Source organism: Phyllobates terribilis, unplaced genomic scaffold (genome assembly GCF_046119375.1).
Source record: "Phyllobates terribilis strain yellow unplaced genomic scaffold, ASM4611937v1 Scaffold_11__3_contigs__length_659146591, whole genome shotgun sequence".
Taxonomy (NCBI): domain Eukaryota; kingdom Metazoa; phylum Chordata; class Amphibia; order Anura; family Dendrobatidae; genus Phyllobates; species Phyllobates terribilis.
Window position 1 is genome coordinate 329,742,978 of NW_027362771.1, and position 27,017 is coordinate 329,769,994.

The 27,017-nt window shown below is 41.0% G+C and overlaps 1 protein-coding gene across 1 annotated transcript; it reads right to left on the bottom strand.

Moving 5' to 3' along the window:
* Positions 1–26,275, bottom strand: NMB (neuromedin B). Its single transcript, XM_073650775.1, has 3 exons — positions 26,033–26,275; positions 1,811–1,974; positions 1–330 (listed from the first exon to the last, which is right to left on the bottom strand). Exons 1-3 carry the CDS (start codon positions 26,193–26,195, stop codon positions 280–282), a joined length of 378 nt encoding a protein of 125 aa, XP_073506876.1. The 5' UTR covers positions 26,196–26,275; the 3' UTR covers positions 1–279.
* Positions 26,276–27,017: the final 742 nt, after the last annotated feature.

A 27,017-nucleotide genomic window follows, 5' to 3' on the forward strand; every position in this document is an offset into this window, starting at 1 on the left:
TTTGTGTGCAAAGAACGCCTTTTATTTATAGATTTGCTTAGATAGAACACTGTGTAAAATGGCACAAAGGATACTACACATGTTTAGCATGAAGGAAGTACTTGTTATCACTTAACACAGAGAAATGAAATGTAGGATTCTGAATGAAAACACTCTCATTTTCAATAGTATTTTCTTTTTATTTGTAAACAATAGCCTTTGGAATGTCTGAAATAAGTTCGGGATCTCAGGCACAAATATATTTATACGTTTTATATGTACAAGAAATAAATATCTTCTCTACTTCTGGGACATTTTAAAATACTGCTCCAGGAGTTTCCTTAGTATTCGCTGAAAGATAAAAAGGAGACTATTAGCAAAAGACAATATTAGTAGTAGTAATCACACATTTAGCAGTAAGGTAATTAGCGTAAGCCATTAAAAACCTTATAGTGCCCCCTACAGGGAAATATTCCTAGGTTCCAAAAGATCAGATTTTACTATAACCTTATAGAGCCTACAACTATGAAATAGTAAAATCTGTTCATTGTAGGAAAATCTCCTGGGATTTTTTAATTATATATATATATCATGTGTATTTTTAAAAAAACATTCAAAATTCTGCCAATATGTTTAATCCCAGTTGTTCAACCTCTCAAATGCTGTGGTCAATAGTGATCACAGTGTGATTATGGGTTCAATGGAACCTGGGGGCCAAACGTAGGTCCCCACGTTTGCCATTATCATACTCCTATTAGCCCCTGCAAGAGGCACGGCCTAATACCACAACTGCCAGTGTTTCACTGACAAGTACAATGCAATGCTATACAGAATATAAGCAAACAATAGATCACATGATGAATTCCCCTACTGCTTTTGCTCATTTCACCTCCCAAAAAATTAACCCCAAAAAATATTATATACCAAAAAATGATAGTAATGAAAAGATCAACTCACACTAAAAAAAAATGATGGCTCTCTAAATGTGGTGAAAAAATATTTTTATTGTGCATATCCACAGCACATTACAGTACATCCAGGTAGTTCCCCATACCTGGGTGTCCATTATCCGGGCTCAGAACTTCTCAGCCCTTATCCACATGTACATCACTTAACAAACGGTAAGGTTTTAATATTAGAGGTTAGGACCCTCCAAAATAGGGTCACTGTGACGTGGTGGGATGGCTTTTTCATTTTTTTGATCAAAATTATGTTAACTATAGCACCCTATATTATTTTCATGCACTACTGCCATTTATTTATTTACTGCAGAAATAATTTTATGTTTTTATCTTGTTTTTTTTTTATTATATTTAGTGGCCAGTGTGAACATGTGCCTACACGCTGCATGCACACCAACTTATATTCCAGTTCATCTCTTCAGGTGTTTTAGTTACAGTACAGTACATGTCCATGGGGTTTTGAGAACTCTAAACTTCTACATGTAGCAGAAATGTTCTACCCTAAAAACAAGCAGACTGGAGAGTTATAATAGTAGAGTATGTCATTCCGTTGTAGAAATGCTGCAGATGTTCACAACAAATGTCATCACTGTAATGTATCTGCTCGAATTCCATAGGGAATCTGCCGACTGTAACACATGCAGCGTTTGTAATGGAAAAACTAAGGATTTATATTTTCTTTCCTGCGAGATCAGGGTAGGAAATATTTTGTCACGTCTCAACTTACACTAATACTTCCGGTGATTGGGAAGGAGAACTAACCTGCATTATTTGATATCTAATTCACCTTTCTGTAAATCCCAGCCATAAAAGCAAGTACTTGAACATTTCTGTAGATTTAAAAGAACACCTTAATATGTCCATTATACCTGTGGTCCTTGAAGTTGAATGGGTGACGGTGCTCTGCGTTGCTCTTGTAAAAGCGCAGCTCTCATGCTTTCCATAGTGCGTGGAGGGAAGACCGCTGATTCTTCCAAATCTTGTTCACTCAGTCTATACGTGTCCTGAAGACTTTTCTTTCCCATAAAGTGCCCTGGTGAGATAAATGATGTGACATTCATTGTTGTTGTTGTTGTTTGATAACTACATTACTATAAAGGCCACGGCCCCGCTATACGTATTCGGTCAGTATTTTTTCTCAAGAATGGGAGCCAAAACCAGGTGAGGAACAATCAGAGAAAAGGTATAATAGAAACAAGTTACCAATTCTGCATTTATCACCCACTCCTGGTTTTGTCTCCCACTCCAGAGAAAAAATACTGACCAAATATTGATAGTGGGGCCGTGGCCTTACTCCCTATACCCAATCGCTCACTAGCTCATGTTACCTGCATCTTAAAACATCTCCAGAATCCGACCTTTTCTCACTTTGAAACTGCGAAAACTCTTTCTGTCGCTCTTATTCATTCTCGTCTGGACTACTGCAATTCTCTGATAGTTCTCCCTCTTACCAAACTTTTTCCTCTCCAATCCTGAATGCAGCAGCTAGGGTCATATTTATGTCCACCGATGCCTCCACCTTGTGCCAGTCATTGCACTGGTTATCCATTAGCTTCAGAATACAATACAAACTTAACACTATTTGGTCAGTATTTTTTCTCAAGAGTGGAAGCCAAAAGTCGGGGAGGAACAATCAGGGAAAAGGTATAATAGAAACAAGTCACCAATTCTGCATTTATTACCCACTACTGGTTTTGGCTCCCACTCCTGACAAAAAATACTGACCGAATACTGATAGTGGGGCCATGGCCAAACAGCCTAAAACGAATACAGACATTCATCTTAAAGTGCATTGGACACCCTTTGAACAAAAAGAAGAACTTTTAACATGGACAACCTTGACACAAATGTGCATGGAATCTCTAGAGTGGACCCAGTAGCTGAGCCTGCTCCTTACAGCCCAGGTGCCGGCTGTGTTAGACAGCTGACACCTGTCTGTGACTCCGAGAATCAGAGTTAATTCCAATCCTGCTCATTTATTTCCTAAATTCTGTTGTCAGTAGAGACCCCTGCATATAGGCTGTTAGAGACCCCTGCATATAGGCTGTTAGAAGGGAGTGTCTTTAAACCTATCACCCCATGCACCTCCCCCGACAGTGTGATTGAGAAGTGGCGATTGATTGTCATGGCAGCTAGGACCCTAAAGGAAGGCTAGGTTTGAGAATTAAGGTGCATTTAGTTGAACTGACAATCATAAAACGAGTGTTCGTAAAAAGATCACTCCTTATCTTCATCTTGTGTAAAAATGCTGTCAGTCATGTGATGAACAAAAAAAATACATGTTCTTTGGGTGATTGAAGAGTTTATTCCAGCTTAGACCTTAGAAATCATGGTTATCAGCAGCACATTACCCCATAAACAGAGGATGTGCTGCCGATAACATGATACTCTATGGAAACAGAACAATCATTCTGTTCCCCTTAGAAGTTGTCAGTCTGCGTAATCAGGCCAGTAAACTATCTCTGAACAACTTATTTAAATGGACCATAAGAGATATAATTTTTGGTGACTTATTTACATCAATAATAGTGCGTCCTACATCGGGTCCACACGAGCTCAAGAGCTGAGCCTATGGCTGGGCTCCATAGGAGATCGTCATTTTCTCTATTGTGATACTTGATTTATTGCAGTATAAAGAACAAGCAATGAAACGATTGTGGTTCAATTGCCCTAAAGGACTAAAAAATAATAGAAAATATTTAAAAAAATAAAAAATATTGAATCACCTCCCTTTTCCCAGATAAAAATAATGATATAAAAAGTAAGCATAAAGCATATTTGGTATCTCCACATCTGTAAAAATAACCTGTAAGGTAAATGCCATACACAAAATAAATCAAAACACCAGAATTGCAGTTTTTAGTTGCTGCACTGTGCTAAAAAATGTAATAAAAATTGATTTAAACTTCATATGAACCCTTAATGGTATAATCATTCATTGTGTTGCAGCATTTTGCCTGAAAACAAATGAAACTGTTGTCTTTAGCTGGCCATAAACATGGAAAAAATGTTAGCCAGAAAGCTGATTTTAATTATTGTTCACGATTGATAGTGATTTATCAGTTACTTTACATATAACCAGTTAATGTCAGATAATGGATTAAAATCTTGATCCATCATGCTTTTTAAAGTTGTGAAGAATTTTTTTCTTTTTATAAAATCTTACATGTCACTAACTCTATTTAAAAATGTTTCCTCCTTTTGTCTTCTGCCTGATTCATCAGTTCATCTTAAGCCTGCCATTCACATTAGATGGCTGTCGGCCAAACGATGGTTCCGGCTCTCCCATACACACGAGCGCATTAGCTCAAAGAAAGAACTTTTGCCAGTTTATCTCCAAGAGACAATACGATCAGCAGTCCGAAATCGGACATATCGGATCAATATTTACCCTGACATTCAATTTTCCAGGGTTCACATACACATTAAACTGTCGGCCGAACCCGTTGATGAGTGTAATGTGTATCGGGGGCTTTAGACTGTGCGTTGCTGTAAGTGATTGTAGTGATATCGGTGCCGGACCACAGATTGTTTAGTTTATTTTAGTTTAATTGATTGGAATCTCATGCCTAGTTGACATTAGACATTAGTTATGCAAAGGGAAGCGGTTTCTCTTTTTATTATACAGTTCATTGCATGCAAAGGATTTTGTTCGGAAAGTATGCTGTCACATTATCTGCAGCTGGTATTATGGGGCGCTCCAATCTACCTTAATCACATCACTAGAAAATTTTTTTTACAGGGTATTATTTTGCAGTTCTTCATTGCCCAAAAAAAAAAAACGTGTGTAGGAGACAGGGATACCAACTGTCCAGAAATTCCTGGACAGTCCATAAAAATAGAGCCCTTTTTGTTGCCATATCCATAAAAAAAAATTAAGGTGTCCGTGATTTTATTTTGAAGTTGAAGAAAATTATACAGATTTTGACAGTAATTATCATAATTTTACAGTTCACAGCGAATGCATCTGATTTCTTCATATCTGAATTATTGGCTGTAGACATGTATCACATAGTCATAACCCTTGTGTTTGCAAATAAAAAGTGCCTTGGAACAAAAAATAATAATTTTCAGTGAGTACTAAAGCGGGTAGGTCCATGCATAATAATGTGACTGAAGGATTTTGTCGAGACTTAACAAGTAGATTTTTGACTGATTCAAGGCCACTGCCATGGGGGATGGATGTATACAGGCTACTAACATCAATACTAAGATGATTTCATGATTAAACTGTCCTATGTCAGAAATTAGAATTCAAAGATATGAAACAAAGTGGTTACAGATAGAGGTCTATGAAAAATATAAAAAAAAAATCAAATTTGCTAAATATAATATTAAAAAAGTTATACATAATAAAACCAAAATAAAAAATAAAGATACCTCTTAAAAAAGCAACAGACCATTTATATCCACTTTAAATAAGAAAATAATCTACCCAAATATGAATGATCAGAGATAATAAGTAATTTAGATATACAGGTGCAAATAAAGTGCTAGTGCATAGAATTATTACTATATATCTATATATTTCATTTAGATCAAATCATATATAAATTGTCCTCCTATTAGGTCAGTCACACGCCCCCAGGAAGAAGCCATTTGTGGTGAAATGTGCGTCGGGTTAACAGGAGCACTGACCAAACCACGCCACTCCACTCTCTGCATGGTTTCTTTAAGGTAATCTTTTAACCTGTAAATCCCTAACATGTTTGTTTATCCCAATACTTATACAAATTTAATCACTTAGCGATAGATCATGCTGATTTATGCACATTATGCAGACCGAGAGATTGATCTAATAGGAAGACAATTTAGATATGATTTGTTCTACATGAAATATATAGATATATAGCAATAATTCTATGCACTAGCGCTTTATATACACATGTATATCTAAATTACTTATCTCTGATCATTCATATTTGGGTAGGTTATTTTTTTTATTTAAAATGGATATAAATAGTCTGTTGCTTTTTTCTGAGGTATCCTTGCTTTTTACTTTTGTTTTATTATGTATAACTTTTTTAATATTATATAAATTATATAAATAATGTAAAAAAATCAATTATTCATATTTTTCATAAACCTCTTCTTTATCTGTGACCAATTTGTCTCAGATCTTTGAATTCCTATACATTAATGAAGTGCTGTGTTGTAACTTTGGGGACTTATAAGCTATAACTATGTCAGAAATTGTCTGGAGGAAGACCCCCTATGTCAAAAAGAAAAGATTTTGTCTCTTTAATTAAAGGAGTAATGACTTTTTCCAAAAGGATGGAGAGTGGTGATAGGAGTGAATCCGTGTATGTGACTATGGGACGTCCAGGAGGTTTATCTAATTGTTTGTGGATATTAGGGAGGGCGTAAAGGACTGGTATCATGGGATTGGCGCTTTCTCCACAAGTTGGCCAACCTGGCAGGAATGTTTCCTGACAGACCTTTATTTGTTCTAAAAGACCATATGATAAGAAGTTGATTATAAAGAGAGTCACAAAACACGGCTTTTATGCTGTAAATAGGGCCTTGGAGACAGTCTTCTCTCTGTCTCTTTCTCATTCTAAGAGTGAACTGTAGCATGGACATAAGCAAGTCGTTGAGAAAAAAAAATAAAGGAAATCTGCTACAGGTATAATAATTTGAATATAGAAAAACAGTCACATAATAATTAATAGTATAGTTGAAATAAAGACTTATGTCAATCAAGTGTAAGGACAGGATAGGATGTAGATGAAAAGGAAAAATTTTTCCTTCCTGATCCCTAGTGAAAATCAGATGGGATTAACTTTTACAATAAGAACTCTAAACAATTACATAGAGGTTCATGTTATTTTGTTCTAAGAAATTATCAAAGTTTTTTTTTAAGCCAACCGTTCCCCCTGTAACCACGAATTCTCATGGTAAAAAAGCATTGTTGCCTCTGGAGATTGAACCTTTTTTTTCCTCTAGATGGAGAAATATGATGCAGCTTTTAACCATATTTTTATGTAAGGGTAATTTATATACTAATTTGGACAAATGCAATTCATTAAAAATAAAAAACGCCAAGAAGGAACATTAATGCTTTATTGGTACAGAAGCGCTGTGCGTGAAAAGTGACATTGATCCTCGGCAAATCGCTAGATGTTAAACAAGGAAGTGAAATGAAAATGAAAGGTCATGTTGTGGATTGGGAAATGAGCCGAATATATTAGCACATTGCTAGATGTTAATAAGCGGCATTGACATGGCTTTGTGCTTGTCAAATATCTGCTTTCTCAATTCTGTTGCAAATGTTGGGAAAACAACACGTAGCAGTCAGCCTCATGGGCACATATATTAATTCACTGGTATCACAAATATCTACATTATTGATGTAATCTAGCTAATTAATATGATGTTCTTATGTCCTATGAATTACATGACTTGTCTGCTGCTTTGCCACCTTCTCTTCTGTTAGCGTAGATCCAAACCAGATTTGAGTCAGGTCTGACCTTAGTCTAATTTCTAGTAATAAACCTGACAACCATATTTTGCTCAACAGTGTCTCAGGCATTAAGTCTCTAGCAATCTATTTGCCTTAGATTACTCTGATCTTCGGCTAAAGGCAAAACCACCACAAAAGGAACAAGACAGGGAAAGGAGGCTTGACAGGAATTATACTGTATTGCCAGCATCCCTGCATGCTTCTCCCCTCCCCTGGCAGGGACGCCGACTTGCTCACCTCCACGGTCCACGTCTTGCATTCCCTCCTCCTCTCGCTGCTGCCCGAGGTCTGCACACTGCTAGCAGATCCCTGGGCACTGTGCTTAAGGCTGGAAGACACTTATTATTTAAAGCACCTCCACCTGATGGGAGGTGCCTGAGCAACGTGTTAAGTCAGTAGTCAGCACACTTGCTAGTTGTCAGGTCCCCAGTACCTGCCAGTCAGTTTACCTGTCCTGTATCTCTCTGTCCGTGCTTGCCTTATGCTCCTGCATTTCAGCCATGCCCGCCAGTGCTTGCTGTGCCAGTCTGTATACCAGCCATTCCTGCCTGCACTTGCAGTGCCAGTTTGGATACCAGCCACACCTGCCTGCACTGGCCGTGCCAGTCTGCATACCAGCCATACCCGCCTGTGTCTCCCAGTATTCCTGTCGTGCCTACCAGTACTTACCAAGTCCATCTAGTCTTGGTCATTCCATCTACCCACCCCTTTTGGGGTCAGCTGCCGTGCGTCCGAGGGCTGTCCTGGAGTGGAACCTGGCGTTCATCTGGAACAAAGTCTAACTCCACCATCAGGAGCTCTAGCGAAAAGTCAGGTGTCCGCCTAGTCACGCCCCTTCAGGCTCTCCTTGGATCATGGCACAGTGGCTCCAACACTCCCGTTACATAAACCTTGTCATGTTAAGAGTATTTTGATTTAAAAAAAGGAATTTTTTATTAAAGTTTTGCATATTTTAAAAAGTAAGCTACATAAGGTATCCAAGCGAAGAATTTATGGAATGTTACATAATAAGATAAGGTTCTGGTAAAACTTATTACATTAACATAAAACATTATAATTTGTATAATAAGAATGACAAGAGATTTATCAAATATTCATTGCAATGAGTTAATCACAAGATACATTTTGATGACTTTTTTGAAAATTTTCCAGGTTTGAGGTTAAATTCTTGACAATATAAGATATAGTTTATGTCATAAGCAAAAAAAATTAACTGAAAACAATGGAAAGAAAAGGGGAAAAGAACCAGGGGGAAGGAGAGAGGATGTCCATGGGTCCCTGCATGCTCCATTTTTTAAGGTGCTTGACCAGATCTACATGTGCAGCTCTTCTAGTAATACCCTTTGGTCTAAGGGGTAAGGTTTCTCCTTGTGGAGAGTGACATACCAGCTCTAGCATGCCAAGGTAAGAAGGCTTATTCGCCATGCAATGCTCCTCTGGGAAATTTAATATGCAAATTGCCTCTTCAGAGATGAAGAGGACTTGAACTTTATAGCGCCACCTATTGGAAGCAGCACAGTAATTCCCTTTGTAAGTTTTTATTGGAATAGTTTATGTGGTTCATGTGGGGGTTTATCCAAGTTTGAAAGATTGATTTCTTTTTTGGTTGCTGCAGCTAAAATTAGATGTAGGAGTTTCCTAGAGCCTTTGAGTGATTTATTACTTTTTGAGGGCTACCCAATTGAAGAAGAAAGGTTATGATTGGCTCAGTTGTAGCATGGATACCCTGAGAATAATATAAAAAAGGATCACGGCACTTTTTAGTTGCAGTGAGGAAAATTACATTTATTGATATGTCATGTCATGTGCTTAGAACTTTGCATTATGTTGATCTTCTTATTCCCCCTGGACGTTTATAACTAGGTTGACAACTTGGTGTTAAAGGAAATGGTAACACCGAGTTGTAAATTTATTCATGAACATTTAGGAGAATAATGTAAGAACAGTACAATGCAGATGGCTCTAGAATTGTTATTTCATGAGGAATATAACGGTCTACTAACACAGATATGTCAGGTCCTTTCTGAAGGCAATGTTCTGAACTTTTTCAAATTGAACCAATTAATTATTTGAAAAATATGAATAATGTGGTATATTTAATTTTATAGATATTTTATTTGTTGTGTTATCTAGCCATCTGAACTCCATCCAACCATGCCTGAATAATGGTCCCAATGGTTTGGCCAGAAGGACATCCTAACAGATGGGTAGCGTGTGAACTCTGAAAATTAAGGTAATGTGGTTTTGGATTATGCCAAGTATAAAATTACAGTGTTTTAAAATAAAATTATTCCCTTTTTATATTTCCTTCCTTTGTAACATTTTAATTACATCAACAGATTAACCTCCGTAAATGCTATAAACGTAGATTACACATATAAAGCAAACTGATTTACATGTCGTATGCAGTCCAGTTCAGGGAAACTAACTGGAAATGATCCATAATCACAGCAACAGAACCCAACAATATAATACAATTATTGGACTCATTTTACAGAACTTTTCCCTGAATAATCTTACATTTACACAAACATTCTGTAATTGGTTTTGCAATGAGAAACTAAGTAAAGAGATATTTTCCATATATCATTAAGAGGAAAAGCTTTAAAAACTGTCCGTGTGTGATCACCAATTTTAAGAAAGTTAACTTCAGCATTAAAACTTTTCCTTAAAAATGTAGCATTTATTTTAAATCGTTAGTTAAATCATTAATCATTACTTAAATAATTTCTTTAAAAACTTTGCTTTGATTTTTAATCATTACTACCCCAATCCATTTGCACAGCTTCCTTTTACCCAGAAGAAAAATGTCAAGCATGTCAATAGGCAGTGTAGTTAAATCTGTGTTGTGCAGCTCTAGAAAGCAAGTTTTGAGGTTTACATGAATGTGACAAAATGCCAGTAGAGAAGACAAGGTCAGTTTTGGGGCTCTGACTAGTGGCATCGACTTGTGGTTGATGTTGGATGAAGAAACTGTTTTCCATTGGGACACAAAAGCTTTTCCTAACTTTTTCTTTCCAGTACTCTTATGGTTTGGGATAGCTAAAAATATTTGCACGTTTTATAATTCACTAAATACCGTATTTTGCTAGAAAATGTTGGCGGTGCGCGGAGTTCCCGCACTCCTCATTGATTTTCTTGCAGCGGGCTTTGGGAAAATGGACCCCCGGAGGGGTCTTGGGAGATGAGATCTCAATCTGCGCATGTGTGGCGCCCCTGCATCTCACCCAGAGGTGTGGTATCCCACTCTTAGGTAAGGAGGGAGTACTGCCCGGGAGGAGTTCAGTCTGAGAGGAGAAAGAGTGGGAGCAGGAGCTCTGTAAGAGCACACAGCATGGGGTCCCGTTAAGTACTCCTGAAATACCTGGGAGATTGCTGAACCCCTCCCTTGGTAAACACAAGACGGCGTGGGATGTTACCCTGGCGCTGGTAACCTGGAGTCTGACAACTGTGAATAAATCGGAAAGACTGCACCCCCACTGTGTCCTAGAATTATTATCTGCGGCATCACCTGCACTACACTGCACAGCAACATCTACCAAATCACCATCTATACTGCCCTGGAGCTAAGCTCTGCCTGTGAAGAGCTGAACCAACTCTGCTGCGTCACCATCAGCTCCAGAGGATCTGCACCGCAGTGGCGGCTCCATATAGCCGCATACCACAGGTGGCGTCACGAACATTAACAATAAAAACTTTATCCCCCTTTTACTGTCCCTTTAATTGAACACCCTGGGTCACGGTCCGGGTCACTGCCACCGTGACATCCCCCAACATCGACCGGCCCGGCTACTGAGTACCCCACGGCCCAGGGGGCGCGTCACATGCTCCACCCCCGGCGGCCATTTTCTCGAAGCCCACCACTGGGAAATCAATGGGAAGTGTGGGGACTCAGCTCACCAACTACATTTTCTGAAAGCCCAGGGCCTGCTGCCTTGCACCGCCAGGACACCCACTTCTCCCAGCCCGGGGTCCTCAGCATTGCCCCACTCATGCCGCCACCACCGGCTTCCTACGGCAGCGACCCTGCCTCCTGTGACCCCACACCATCGCCACCCCCCCCACCCCCCGGTATGCTACATTCAGATTATAAGATGCACCACCATTTTCCTCACCAACATTTTCCTCCCAAAAAGTGCTTTTTATAATCCGAAAAATACGGTAATCTGACATAACCTGAGTTGTACATTAGAATAATCCAGTTTCACATGGTCCATGTTCACGGATTGAGCTGATCAGACCTGTCCGCTAGGTCTCTTAACTTCGGTTAATTGTTTCGTAGTCATATACGAAGCAGTTAGCTCAGTTGTGATGCTTATAAATGATATTTTAGCTGTAATAGCTGAAATTTTTAATTTATCAATGTTAAGAGGTAAGGTGGACATATTTATAATGTCTTGTATAAAACTCAATTTTCGGTGTTGTGCATGCTGCTGGGAGCGTTAATAACAAATCACCTGCAAGCGATTATTGTTACTGCTGATCCATCTTACTTTTATTCTAGTTACAATCTTATTATTCATAGTTGGATTATTGGTTTGTCATGGAAGCAAATGATGATCTAAGACTGAAAATTAAATGGTATCATGCATTACATGGATAGATGAAGGTTGGTAGAAAGTTTTAGCCCTTACTTTTAATTTACCATTAAAGCATGCCATGTTCACTTCACAAACAATTTTTTTTCCTTCTCTCCATGAATATAAAATGAAGAATGAAGCAATTTTACAATAGATGTTAAAGGAAACCTGCCTTATTTTACATGCAATCCTATTTGTGGGCAGCATGATATAGAGCAAGGAGGGCTGAGCAGAGTGATATAATGTTCTGTGGAAAAAGATTAAATCTAACTTGTATGTTTTATTATTCAAATACCTTTTACGCATAGGAGTCCAGAGGGCGGTACTAAATAGTGATTGACAGCTATCTCTGTATGTATACTGTATAGGTACATTCATACAGGGAGGGCTGCCAATCACAGAATAGGGTTACCTATCATCCTATCATTCAGTAATACTAAATCTTTTTTCCATAAAACTATATATCAATGTGTTCCATAACATTCTGCATACAGATCAGACAACATCATCAACATAACAGGTGCCATTTAATCCCCTCTCAACATGATATACAGTACAGACCAAAAGTTTGGACACACCTTCTCATTTAAAGATTTTTCTGCATTTTCATGACTATGAAAATTGTACATTCACACTGAAGGCATCAAAACTATGAATTAACACATGTGGAATTATATACTTAACAAAAAAGTGTGAAACAACTGAAAATATGTCTTATATTCTAGGTTCTTCAAAGTAGTCACCTTTTGCTTTGATGACTGCTTTGCACACTCTTGGCATTCTCTTGATGAGCTTCAAGAGGTAGTCACGGAAATGGTTTTCACTTCCCAGGTGTGCCCTGTCAGGTTTAATAAGTGGGATTTCTTGCCTTATAAATAGGGTTGGAACCATCAGTTGTGTTGTGCAGAAGTCTGGTGGAAACACAGCTGATAGTCCTACTGAATAGACTGTTAGCTGCTTTTTTCTTGCCATAATACAAATTCTAAGTAAAGAAAAACGAGTGGTCATCATTACTTTAAGAAATGATGGTCAGCCAGTGCGAAAAATTGGGAAAACTTTGAAAGTGTCCCCAAGTGAAGTTGCAAAAACCATCAAGCGCTACAAAGAAACTGGCTCACATGAGGACTGCCCCAGGAAAGGAAGACCAAGAGTCACCTCTGCTTCTGAGGCTAAGTTTATCCGAGTCACCAGCCTCAGAAATCGCAGGTTAACAGCAGCTCAGATTAGAGACCAGGTCAATGCCACACAGATTTCTAGCAGCAGACACATCTCTTCAACAACTGTTAAGAGGAGACTTTGTGCAGCAGGCCTTCATGGTAAAATAGCTGCTAGGAAACCACTGCTAAGGACAGGCAACAAGCAGAAGAGACTTGTTTGGGCTAAAGAACATGAGGAATGGACTTTAGACCAGTGGAAATCTGCTTTGGTCTGATGAGTCCAAATTTGAGATCTTTGGTTCCAACCACAGTGCCTTTGGGCGACGCAGAAAAGGTGAACGGATGGACTCTACATGCCTGGTTCCCACCGTGAAGCATGGAAGAGGAACTGTGATGGTGTGGGGGTGCTTTACTGGTGACACTGTTGGGGATTTATTCAAAATTGAAGGCATACTGAACCAGCATGGCTACCACAGCATCTTGCAGCGGCATGCTATTCCATCCGGTTTGCGTTTAGTTGGACCATCATTTATTTTTCAACAGGGCAATGACCCCAAACACACCTCCAGGCTGTGTAAGGGCTATTTGACCAAGAAGGAGAGTGATGGGGTGCTACGCCAGATGACCTGGCCTCCACAGTCACTAGACCTGAACCCAATCGAGATGGTTTGGGGTGAGCTGGACCGCAGAGTGAAGGCAAAAGGGCCAACAAGTGCTAAGCATCTCTGGGAACTTCTTCAAGATTGTTGGAAGACCATTTCCGGTGACTATCTCTTGAAGCTCATCAAGAGAATGCCAAGAGTGTGCAAAGCAGTCATCAAAGCAAAAGGTGGCTACTTTGAAGAACCTAGAATATAATACATATTTTCAGTTGTTTCACACTTTTTTGTTAAGTATATAATTCCACATGTGTTAATTCATAGTTTTGATGCCTTCAGTGTGAATGTACAATTTTCATAGTTATGAAAATACAGAAAAATCTTTAAATGAGAAGGTGTGTCCAAACTTTTGGTCTGTACTGTAGATGTGTGTAACTTGTTATGCGGTAGTGGTATGAAGTGTATAACTTATAAGAAAGATCAATTGTTAATTTTGGGACTTTTTTGCATTTCAGACTACTGAAACTTTTATTAATATATTACTTCTATAACTAATTCACCACTCAGTTATGGAAGTTCTAGCCTATTTTAATCTGCTTTAATGTCCAAAAGTACAACAATATTTAAGGTACAGTTAAAGAAAAGATGTTTGAACTATTTATATAATGATCTGAAGCATGATATTCAAATTAACATATTGTCCCTCAAAGTACATACCATCTTATTTATGTAGCAGAGTCTAGTGAAACAACATAGCGAGATAATTTCCATGGATGATGCCATTTTTATTGTGGTGATTATCACTGATTAATCCTGAGCTCAGGTGACCTGATTCCAGAAAAAGAGTCTGAACAAAGGCTTCTTAAGGGAATTTCTGCGACCCAGAGGTTTATGGATATCCTGGCATTCTCACAATATGTTGGTCCACCATCTTTCGTACAGTCTGCTCATATTGTTTTCCATTTTTCTCCCACAGACTGCTCACCATGTCTCCTGCCTCACAGCGGCTGATTGTCCATGTCCTGTGCTCTCCCATAGACTGCTCACCATGTCTACACTGGCTGATTGTCGATGTCCTGTGCTCTCCCACAGACTGCTCACCATGTCTCCTGCCTCACACTGGCTGATTGTCCATGTCCTGTGCTCTCCCACAGACTGCTCACCATGTCTCCTGCCTCACACTGGCTGATTGTCCATGTCCTGTGCTCTCCCACAGACTGCTCACCATGTCTCCTGCCTCACACTGGCTGATTGTCGATGTCCTGTGCTCTCCCACAGACTGCTCACCATGTCTCCTGCCTCACAGCGGCTGATTGTCCATGTCCTGTGCTCTCCCATAGACTGCTCACCATGTCTACACTGGCTGATTGTCGATGTCCTGTGCTCTCCCACAGACTGCTCACCATGTCTCCTGCCTCACACTGGCTGATTGTCCATGTCCTGTGCTCTCCCACAGACTGCTCACCATGTCTCCTGCCTCACACTGGCTGATTGTCGATGTCCTGTGCTCTCCCACAGACTGCTCACCATGTCTCCTGCCTCACAGCGGCTGATTGTCCATGTCCTGTGCTCTCCCATAGACTGCTCACCATGTCTACACTGGCTGATTGTCGATGTCCTGTGCTCTCCCACAGACTGCTCACCATGTCTCCTGCCTCACACTGGCTAATTGTCCATGTCCTGTGCTCTCCCATAGACTGCTCACCATGTCTACACTGGCTGATTGTCCATGTCCTGTGCTCTCCCACAGTCTGCTCACCATGTCTCCTGCCCCACACTGGCTGATCGTCCATGTCCTGTGCTCTCCCACAGACTGCTCACCATGTCTCCTGCCTCACACTGGCTGATTGTCGATGTCCTGTGCTCTCCCACAGACTGCTCACCATGTCTCCTGCCTCACAGCGGCTGATTGTCCATGTCCTGTGCTCTCCCATAGACTGCTCACCATGTCTACACTGGCTGATTGTCGATGTCCTGTGCTCTCCCACAGACTGCTCACCATGTCTCCTGCCTCACACTGGCTGATTGTCGATGTCCTGTGCTCTCCCACAGACTGCTCACCATGTCTCCTGCCTCACAGCGGCTGATTGTCCATGTCCTGTGCTCTCCCATAGACTGCTCACCATGTCTACACTGGCTGATTGTCGATGTCCTGTGCTCTCCCACAGACTGCTCACCATGTCTCCTGCCTCACACTGGCTGATTGTCCATGTCCTGTGCTCTCCCACAGACTGCTCACCATGTCTCCTGCCTCACACTGGCTGATTGTCCATGTCCTGTGCTCTCCCACAGACTGCTCACCATGTCTACACTGGCTGATTGTCGATGTCCTGTGCTCTCCCACAGACTGCTCACCATGTCTCCTGCCTCACAGCGGCTGATTGTCCATGTCCTGTGCTCTCCCATAGACTGCTCACCATGTCTACACTGGCTGATTGTCGATGTCCTGTGCTCTCCCACAGACTGCTCACCATGTCTCCTGCCTCACACTGGCTAATTGTCCATGTCCTGTGCTCTCCCACAGACTGCTCACCATGTCTCCTGCCTCACAGCGGCTGATTGTCCATGTCCTGTGCTCTCCCATAGACTGCTCACCATGTCTACACTGGCTGATTGTCCATGTCCTGTGCTCTCCCACAGTCTGCTCACCATGTCTCCTGCCTCACACTGGCTGATTGTCGATGTCCTGTGCTCTCCCACAGACTGCTCACCATGTCTCCTGCCTCACAGCGGCTGATTGTCCATGTCCTGTGCTCTCCCATAGACTGCTCACCATGTCTACACTGGCTGATTGTCGATGTCCTGTGCTCTCCCACAGACTGCTCACCATGTCTCCTGCCTCACACTGGCTGATTGTCCATGTCCTGTGCTCTCCCACAGACTGCTCACCATGTCTCCTGCCTCACACTGGCTGATTGTCCATGTCCTGTGCTCTCCCACAGACTGCTCACCATGTCTACACTGGCTGATTGTCGATGTCCTGTGCTCTCCCACAGACTGCTCACCATGTCTCCTGCCTCACAGCGGCTGATTGTCCATGTCCTGTGCTCTCCCATAGACTGCTCACCATGTCTACACTGGCTGATTGTCGATGTCCTGTGCTCTCCCACAGACTGCTCACCATGTCTCCTGCCCCACACTGGCTGATCGTCCATGTCCTGTGCTCTCCCACAGACTGCTCACCATGTCTCCTGCCTCACACTGGCTGATTGTCGATGTCCTGTGCTCTCCCACAGACTGCTCACCATGTCTCCTGCCTCACAGCGGCTGATTGTCCATGTCCTGTGCTCTCCCATAGACTGCTCACCATGTCTACACTGGCTGATTGTCGATGTCCTGTGCTCTCCCACAGACTGCTCACCATGTCTCCTGCCTCACACTGGCTGATTGTCGATGTCCTGTGCTCTCCCACAGACTGCTCACCATGTCTCCTGCCTCACAGCGGCTGATTGTCCATGTCCTGTGCTCTCCCATAGACTGCTCACCATGTCTACACTGGCTGATTGTCGATGTCCTGTGCTCTCCCACAGACTGCTCACCATGTCTCCTGCCTCACACTGGCTAATTGTCCATGTCCTGTGCTCTCCCACAGACTGCTCACCATGTCTCCTGCCTCACAGCGGCTGATTGTCCATGTCCTGTGCTCTCCCATAGACTGCTCACCATGTCTACACTGGCTGATTGTCGATGTCCTGTGCTCTCCCACAGACTGCTCACCATGTCTCCTGCCTCACACTGGCTGATTGTCGATGTCCTGTGCTCTCCCACAGACTGCTCACCATGTCTCCTGCCTCACAGCGGCTGATTGTCCATGTCCTGTGCTCTCCCATAGACTGCTCACCATGTCTACACTGGCTGATTGTCGATGTCCTGTGCTCTCCCACAGACTGCTCACCATGTCTCCTGCCTCACACTGGCTGATTGTCCATGTCCTGTGCTCTCCCACAGACTGCTCACCATGTCTCCTGCCTCACACTGGCTAATTGTCCATGTCCTGTGCTCTCCCACAGACTGCTCACCATGTCTCCTGCCTCACAGCGGCTGATTGTCCATGTCCTGTGCTCTCCCATAGACTGCTCACCATGTCTACACTGGCTGATTGTCCATGTCCTGTGCTCTCCCATAGACTGCTCACCATGTCTACACTGGCTGATTGTCCATGTCCTGTGCTCTCCCACAGACTGCTCACCATGTCTCCTGTCTCACACTGGCTGATTGTCGATGTCCTGTGCTCTCCCACAGACTGCTCACCATGCCTCCTGTCTCACACTGGCTGATTGTCAATGTCCAGTGCTCTCCCACAGACTGTTCCATATGTGCATATCTCATGCGCTGACAGCACTTTATGACCACACTCAGATAAACTACTCCTTGTGCCCCACTCACATAAAGCTTCTCGCCACGCTGACCCCACCATACACAGACTACTCTCTATTCTTGCTGTCTCACACTGCCTTCCAGTCTTTAGCAGGATGCTGAACCCTGGTTGTTCACCTGCTTGTTTCCTCCCTACACTGTTCACAGAGATGAGTGCATGGAGACAGAGGACTATCACCAGATCTTCTGCATAATACAGCTGAGCAGCTTCATCAGTGCTATGCCTGATCATTAAAGGGCTTCTCCACTATTAGGGCAATCCCTTCTTAACCCCTTAGTGACCGGACCGATTTTTTGAAGTCTGACCAGTGTCACTTTATGTAGTAATAACTCTGGAACGCTTCAACATATCCCATTGATTTTGAGACTGTTTTTTCGTGACACATTATACTTTATAATAATGGTAAATTTAGGTTGATATGTTTTTGCGTTTATTTATAAAAATATCAGAAATTTGACAAAAATGTTTTAAAAATTGCAATTTTCAAACTTTGAATGACTATTCCCTTTAATCCCAATAGTCATACCACACAAAAACATTAATAAATAACATTTCCCTCATGTCTGCTTTACATCAGCACCATTTGTAGACTGTTCTTTTATTTTGTTAGGATGTTAGAAGGTTTAAAAATGTAGCAGTAGTTTTTCATTTTTTTCAAGGAAATTTGCAAAACTTATTTTTATAGGGACCTGTTCAGTTTTGAAGTGACTTTGGGGGTCCTATATGTTGGAAACCACACAAGTGATACCATTTTAAATTGCTTTCAGGTAGTTCATTAACCCTTCTGGTTCTTTTCAGGATGTTATGGAGAATGGCATGACAAGAATGAAAAAGTTTATTTTTACCACCTAAATTTTGATAATTTCTAAACAGGCCACTATAGCCGGCAGACTCTAAGGCCATTATTTGGCCGTTACCTGCCATGGCAAACATCAGGACCACACAATCAAGATCTCAGGGTGCCAATGAGGTTAAAGAGGGAGCCCCAACACTCTGTTAACTATTTAGATTCTGTAGTCACGATTGACAGCAGAATCTAAGGTGTTAAACATCCATGGTCGGTGCCAACAGTGATCGTGGCTGATGCAGTAAGTTGTCAGCTATAATGTACAGGTGACAGTTATAGGATTGTCACCTGTTGGGGAACGCTAGTCTCTTATATCGCAGGTCAGTAAAAAGACATCTATTGGTCACTAACGGGTTAAACTAAATGTTTGGCCCCCATAAAATTAAAAAAACCTATACTCTCCTCCCGTGCAGCTGATCCTGGACTTCCTCTTCATATTCGGTTTGTCCAAAGGCAGAGTCAGTGACACCAGTGCTGATTGAGCGCCAGTGTCATTCCACCACATCACAGCCCCGGGACCGCGAGTGCTGACACCACTGGAACAGAGCCGGCAAGGGAGGTGCGTATAGGATTTTTCATTTTATTGGGTCCGAACATTTAGTTTAAGAAGGGGTTGTCCTAGGAGTGGACAGCTCCTTTAAGGGTAGAGCCCTGGGAGCAGATGTTTCCTGAGCAGAGGGTAGCTTTTAAGTTGCATGGCATGCTGCCAGTGACCAGCGGCATCTCTATTTAGTAACTGTTCACAATAAACTGTGTGTCACACAAACTACTGTAGGGAGAACAGATGGTGAAGTGTAAAGACAATTAAAAAGGTCAAATATTGTGACAAAAGTAAGAATAGAACTGAGACCACCATCATTCCTTCTTCAACAATACCTGAGTGACTAGTGGTTATAGTTAAATTTTATGTATAACCCAATAATGTGGTGAAGTCATCAGTAGAGGTTAAAGGGAATCTGTCATCAGGTTTATGCTACTCCATATGAGAGAAGGATATTGTAATGGTACAGACCCTGATTGCAGCAATGCATCACTTACTAGGCTGCTTAGGGTAGTTGTGATAAAATCACTGTTTTATCAGCAGGAAATTTTCACTAGAAGCTAATAATCCTGCTGCCAGGTAGTCCTCCATCTTCATGAGCTCTGTATAACCCCTCCTCCATTACTGATTGGCAGATTTCTGCCCATGCACAGTGCACACAGAAAGCTGCCAATCAGTGGTGTGGGCGAGATTATACACCACTGATAATTTAGAGAACTGCTAGATCTGCAGAAGATAAAACGGTAATTTTATGGAAATCACAGCAAGCAGCTCAGAAAGTGATACATCGCTGTAATCAAGGTTTCTGCCCCTACAATATGCTCTCAGATGGGGTACCAAAATCCTGGTGACAAATTCAATTAAAAGAACTGCCCTGTTCCTCTCAAATATCTCCTATTATGTGCTAAGCTGGTCTCTTAGTGAATACTTGCATTCCTTATGAAAAAGAAAAATCTTGAGCATCTATTTTTATAACACTTCATTGTATTGTTATTGTAATTCATGCACTTCAAAATAACATAGAAAAACAACAATCTTGTGATCTAACTATAATCCCAAGAAAATAAGAAGAGAACCATGGAATCGTGTTTAATCCCTTCATCCCCGGGCGATTTTCCTTTTTTCGTTTTCGCTTTTTTCTTCCCTTCTTCCAAGAGCCATAACTTTTTTATTTTTACATCAATATAGCCATATGAGGGCTTGTTTTAAGTGGGTTGTACTTTTGAATGACACCATTGATTTTACCATATAACGTACTGGAAAACAGAAAAAAAATTACAAGTGCCGTGAAATTGCAAAAAAAGTGCAATTCCAGAATTGTTTAGGTTTTTTTTATTTACCATGTTCACTATATGGTAAAACTGTCCTGCTAATATGATTCTCCAGCTCAGTACGAGTACGCAGATGCCAAACGAGTATAATTTATTTTTGATTTAAGTGGTGAAAAAAAATCTGAAAATTGTATGAAAAAAGCTTTTGCGCTTGTCGCTATTTTCCAAGAACCATAACGTTCGCATTTTTCATGATCTGGGGCCGGGTGAGGGCTTATTTTTTGCATCCTGTGCTGACGTTTTTTATTGATACCATTTTAGGGTACATACGATCGCCTGTTATTGCATTTTATTGCAATGATGCGGTGACCAAAGAAAACATAATTCTGATGTTTTGATTTTTTTTTCCTGTTACACCGTTTACCAATTTGATTAATTTACTTTATATTTTGATAGCTCAAACTTTTCTGAACACGACAATACCAAATATGTGTATTTTTGTTAATTGTTTTATTGTTAATGAGGCAAAAGGGGGATGATTTTAACTTTTGTGTTTTTTTATTTTCTTAATATTTTTTAAAACTTTTTTTTTTTTCACTTTTTACTTTATTTAATAGTCCCCTTAGGAGACTTAAAGCTGTGATTGTCCAATCGCCTGTGGTATACATAGCAGGGCTTCAGCACTGCTATGTATAGCAAAAATCACAATCTCCTATGAAAGCTGGCCATGAGCCGGTGTTCACAGGAGGATCATGATGACAGGTCTTCTGCAGACCCCCAGCTGTCATGACAAACCATCGTCGCCCTGCGATCACATGGCAGGGGCGCCGATGGACGGGGCTTGTGACACGCTTCTGTTAAATGCCGCTGTTAGTTATTGACAGCAGCATTTAACTGGTTAACAGCCGTGGGTGGATCTCAGATCCACCTGCAGCTGTTGAAGGAACTTGATGGTAAATCAGCCACCAAGTGTGGGGAAAGATGCGGGCTCAGCACCGGAGCCCGCATCAAAGGCAGGGACATGACCAATGACGTAAATATACGTCATCGGTCGTAAAGGGGTTAATATATACAAGTTTATTGAAAAAAGGTCCAAAAACTTAAAACAAAATAACAGGAGATGCTTCATTGAAAGGGACACCATGTATGCCTGGGCTAGAAAAAGTGATACTTTAGAGTAGACCAAAGAGTATAGCATAGGTGGATGGAGTAAAAATCACAAATGCATAGATGTAATAAATCACTTGTATACTCCACCATGGTGTAATTTTAAGGAGTGTATCCAGCAACAATTCCAGGGTGAATTTCAAATAATTAAAAACAACCTTTTATTTGAGAAAATAATTTAAAAAAATTCATGATGGTTAAAGAAATGTCAGTTCATCTGGACATGCACAAACGCATTTAGAACTGAATGTTCTTAATCATAGTACGCTCATTCACTGGGGTTGCTTTATATAGTGACTATGCAGGATATGACACCAGTGGACAACTGCTTATTAGCATAAAAAACACAAAAAAAAACCTCTTACATTAAATCTAAATATTCATACCATTTGTTATTCTTGTGTTTAATTTTAAGATCCACGATGCTTCCTTATGTTTTAGGATGCGTGATCTATCACCTCCACCTTTTGGGTGGGGGGACTTTTTCGACAGCACAAACTCTAAAAGTGCTTAAAACACCTTTGTAATAATTGGAGAAATGTTGGGAAGCACCTGAGAGGCTGCGTGTGCTTTTCTGTGCATCATACACATGTTCTGAGATGCGTTTTTGCAGTGTTCTGGTGCCCCCAACATATTGTATCTTATTTTTCAATTATTTCAAGTTATGACATAAACTCGTTAAGCTTTGGAAGCAAACTAAATGACTATGGAATTTCAGATGGTGATTCCCCTGCAGAATACAGACTGCCATTCCTACCTGCATTCTTTCAGGACAGAATACAGGCTATCCTAAGACATGCTGTTATTCTCCTGACATGAAGCCATTTTGCGGCTTGTATGTAGCCTCTATTAATCCCTACAGTGATAAAATTTAGCATGAACTTATTTAATCGGTAACAATAAACAAAGTGTGCAATGTGATGCTCATACTAAGCAATACACATGTCTTATGAAACCTATGGCTCTCCCAGTTTGTGAGAAAATGCTGTCCAACATAATATGAAAGCCTCAAACTATTATGTCAGCAGCAGGAGAGCCACAGACTGTAATGCAAGTCAATTCATACACAGTTAAATATATGCAAAGACATATAAATAATTCATGTGAACATTGAAAACGCGCCATGTTCACTACTGGACAGCCCCAGCTTAATCATTTCAGGAGCCCAATTAAATAAAAACAATGGATACTCACCTCCTGCAGCGCCGCAGTTCCAGCGATGTTCCTGGAGATTGACATGACTTGTGTTATGTGCAGGCTCCAGCCAATGAGTGGTCGCTCGCAAGCTGCAGCTTTTACTATTTCATCAGAGCGGATGTCCGCTCTGGCCAAATATTGATTAGCTGCAGTCAAAGAACGGCCGCTCATTGGATGCAGCCTGCACGCGATATGACAAGTTACGTCAATCTCCAGGAACATCGCTGGAACTGCGGCGCTGCAGGAGGTGAGTATCCATTGTTTTTTATTTAATTGGGCTCCTGAAATGATAAAGATGGGGCTGTCCAGAAGTGCACCACCCCTATAATCTATACAGGCCCTGATAGCTCGCCAATTTACTACATCACAACTAGGAATCCGATACAAAGCAGTTCAGTCATTGCATTCTCAAGGGAGGAAGTAATTGTAGTCCAGATCATTACAACTTTAAACATAATCTGTCACCAGGTTTTTGCTAACCCATCTATGAGCAGGATGATTTAGGGTCAGAGACCCTGATTCCAGTGATGTATTACTTACTGGGCTGCTTGGTGCAGTTTTGATAAAATCACTGTTTTATCTGCTGCAAATCTCCCAGTTCTCTGGATGCTGATTGGCAGCTGTCTGTGTACACTGTGCATAGGCAGAAATCTGCCAAGCAGTGGTGGGGTTGGGTCACACATAGCTCATAAATATAGAGAACTATATAAAATCTGCTGATAAAACAGTGATTTTATCAAAACTACAGCAAGCAGCTCAGTAAGTGAAACATCACTGGAATTTGGGGCTTTGGCTCTACATCATTCTGCTCTCAGATAAGGTGTCAAAAACTTTGTGACAGATTCCCTTTACGTAAGCAAGTGATTTTTAAGAAACATTAGCAGCAAGTTTAATGTAGACCCTATAACGCATACTCAGAATATTGATTCTAATTAACTAGAAATGGCTCAAACAATTTATAAGTCAAATTACCTGGATATTTCTCTAAATTCTGGGAGATTTTTGGCAGTGGGTAGTATTTATATGCATATTTTTTTCCCCTTCATTTAACCCACAGCTCTATTATTTTACAGTGGGAATTTGAATGTATATAATTTTGTGGAAAATGTCAAAATATCAACCTCATATGTTTTATGATTTGGGTAGACATAAGTCCAACAATAACATTTAATGCCTGACCATTCAAACTGCCATGATCGTGGGAACTGGGGTCCCATGTCCTTTATGTGAATGAAATAGTAATGTGCACGCATGACAAACCGCTCCATTCACTGTGTTCACATGTCCAGTGGGACGGTGGTCATTGATATTCATTATGGCTCCATTCACATGGGGAACAAGGGGTCCGATTTCTCATGATCGTGGTTACCCTATTGATGAGGCCCCCACGATCACACATTTATTACCTAATCTGTGGATGGATGACTGATAAAAGTTTACAGTGGCTTATCCCCTTTAACATCGGGCAGCCTGATTCTGCTACAAAATGTGTTTCTTTTGTTTTATTATGCCCCACTGTGCAATGTAATGGACAATACAAGGGGGGACTTTTCCATGTACAGATATCTGACCAATTTCTGTCTAATCAGACTAAAATCAATTTAAATTGTGTGTAAATGGCCAATTGATCTAAGTGAAGTCTCTTATCTGACAGGAGACTGACGTGCGTGAAAATTTGTCTGCCACAATCACTGTAGCGTGTAAATGGTATCTGACAGATATCTGCATTATAAGGGATGAAAAGGTTGTATTTTAGGATATTCCAGATAAGAATTGGTTCTAAACTAACCAAATATCTATAGGGATCTTAACACACAGAAATCTGTGTGTTAAACCAGCTTCAAGCAAGTGTTAGAAATAAAGAATTGCTCCAGATCTGGCCAACATTTTTACAATATTCGGATGCTAAAGAAACTTTTCCATATGGAAATGATCTTTAGTGTCTCAGATATTGCTTTGATACATGGCTGCATTGTATCAAATGTAGTGTTTATCAGTAGCTACCAAGAAAAAAAAGTCTATACTTGTCCCTAGCATTAGAATATCCGTTTCATTACAATAGACATGATTATCTTCACCGATGGTTTTACTGTCAGATCGTTAACGATCGTCATTCGACAATGGCTACTAAGTTGACAGCTATACCAATTCAATGTAGAATCAGTGCTGCCAAATGAAGCCTTGGCTTCTTGCTGTGCCTCCATACCTTCCCCCAGGGTGAAGCGTGCATGTCTCAATTATTCTGAGGATTACAAAGAATACAATCATGTAGTATAACTTTATGTAGAACATATACGTACACAGATTACTAACAATCACGGTATAGTTAATCTTAAATTTACTTTACATTATGATTTCTTGTTCCCCATCATGATTTCATTTTTCCTTGTCATTACTGCATTATCACCCCATGAAACATGCCACTGACTCTTTTGGAAGACACCGACCTTTTAGCTAAGTGTTATAAGATGCCCCTCTGAAATCTTAAGTGGCGGCAATCCGTCCCTTGTATACACGCCAGAGTGACTCTTTTCATGGCTGATACATGTCACCGTCTGGATATGACACCATACTCTTAAAAGGCCATCGAAAAGGTCATTGTGGCCATTGTGAAGGTCATTGTTGTCAAGTCATTTGCATGTCTTTACATCTAGTGCCAAGATAATATTAATTTTTCTTCTCTTTGATACTAGCTCTCGATAAGCGAAAATAAATGGTACGACCAATGCCTGGCATGGTACCATAATAATAATCTATAATATTCCTTTTTATTTATATAGCGCCAACATATTCCGCAGCGCTTTACCATAGTGCCTGGTGCTGACCCTATAACCTAGTGAACATTCAGCGTTGGCAGCTTGGTGTGTGCAAATTGTAAAAGTTCTCCTTACCAATTGCCCACTGGTTGCCTCCTCTCTGGAGAACGTTGATTTTGCCGAGTTTGCCAGATTCTTCAGTGAACTCCACGCAGACAGTGAGTGAGACAAAAGAGAAGAGAAGTAGGTGAGCGAGGAACCCGATGGGCAGGATCCTAGTGAGAGGAACTGCAGACATGTCTGTGCCTTGTGTGGGGCTGTGTGAGTCTGAGGGATGTGTGCGCTGATCTCTCTTCTCTACCCTCAGTCACTTTATATAGTAGCTTCTCTGGGAGGGGGCAGCAGGCTTGTGAGGAATCACACACGTGTTTGCACTGTGTGCAGGCTTTAACCATCCACTGTCCATGGTGGCACTTTGTTTATAATGCGCAGGTGGAAGTTAATACGTAATATGTGTGAAAGAAATAGGATATCATGCAACAGGCGCAGCTGGTGAACTCCGAAGGATGCATGAAAACATGGAGTAACCCCTACAGTCCCAGCAGAGCTGTAAACCAGTCTGGGATTATAACTAACCATATTGATATTAATGACGTTAGAAACACAGTTGCTAATACATATAAATTTCACGGACAATTGCAATTTGTTATCCTCGACGTGATATTAACAAAATAATTAATGGGTTCTCATCCAGAACTTTATTTTTCCAAAAACCATCCAGCGTGCGCTAAAGAAAAAAAAGTATTTTTCTCACAATGCTGTGCTGCCTCCAAACCTCCACAGGCATGTCACAGCTGCAGCTAATCACTGCCTGCAGAGGTGCTCCAGAGTGTCGACACTACGGCCAGTAATTGGCTGCAGCGGTCACACGACAGCTAAAACAGGTTGTACAAAGACTGTCTGGTGACCAAAGCAACATTGGAAATGGAGCGTCAGGGAATCGTCAAGAATAGTATACTTTATAGTCTAATTTTACAGCATGCTGGATGGTATTTGACTGAAAATTTCATGTTGGTCAACCTGTATCTAAGAATTCAGTTTTACATTTCAGCGCATTTAC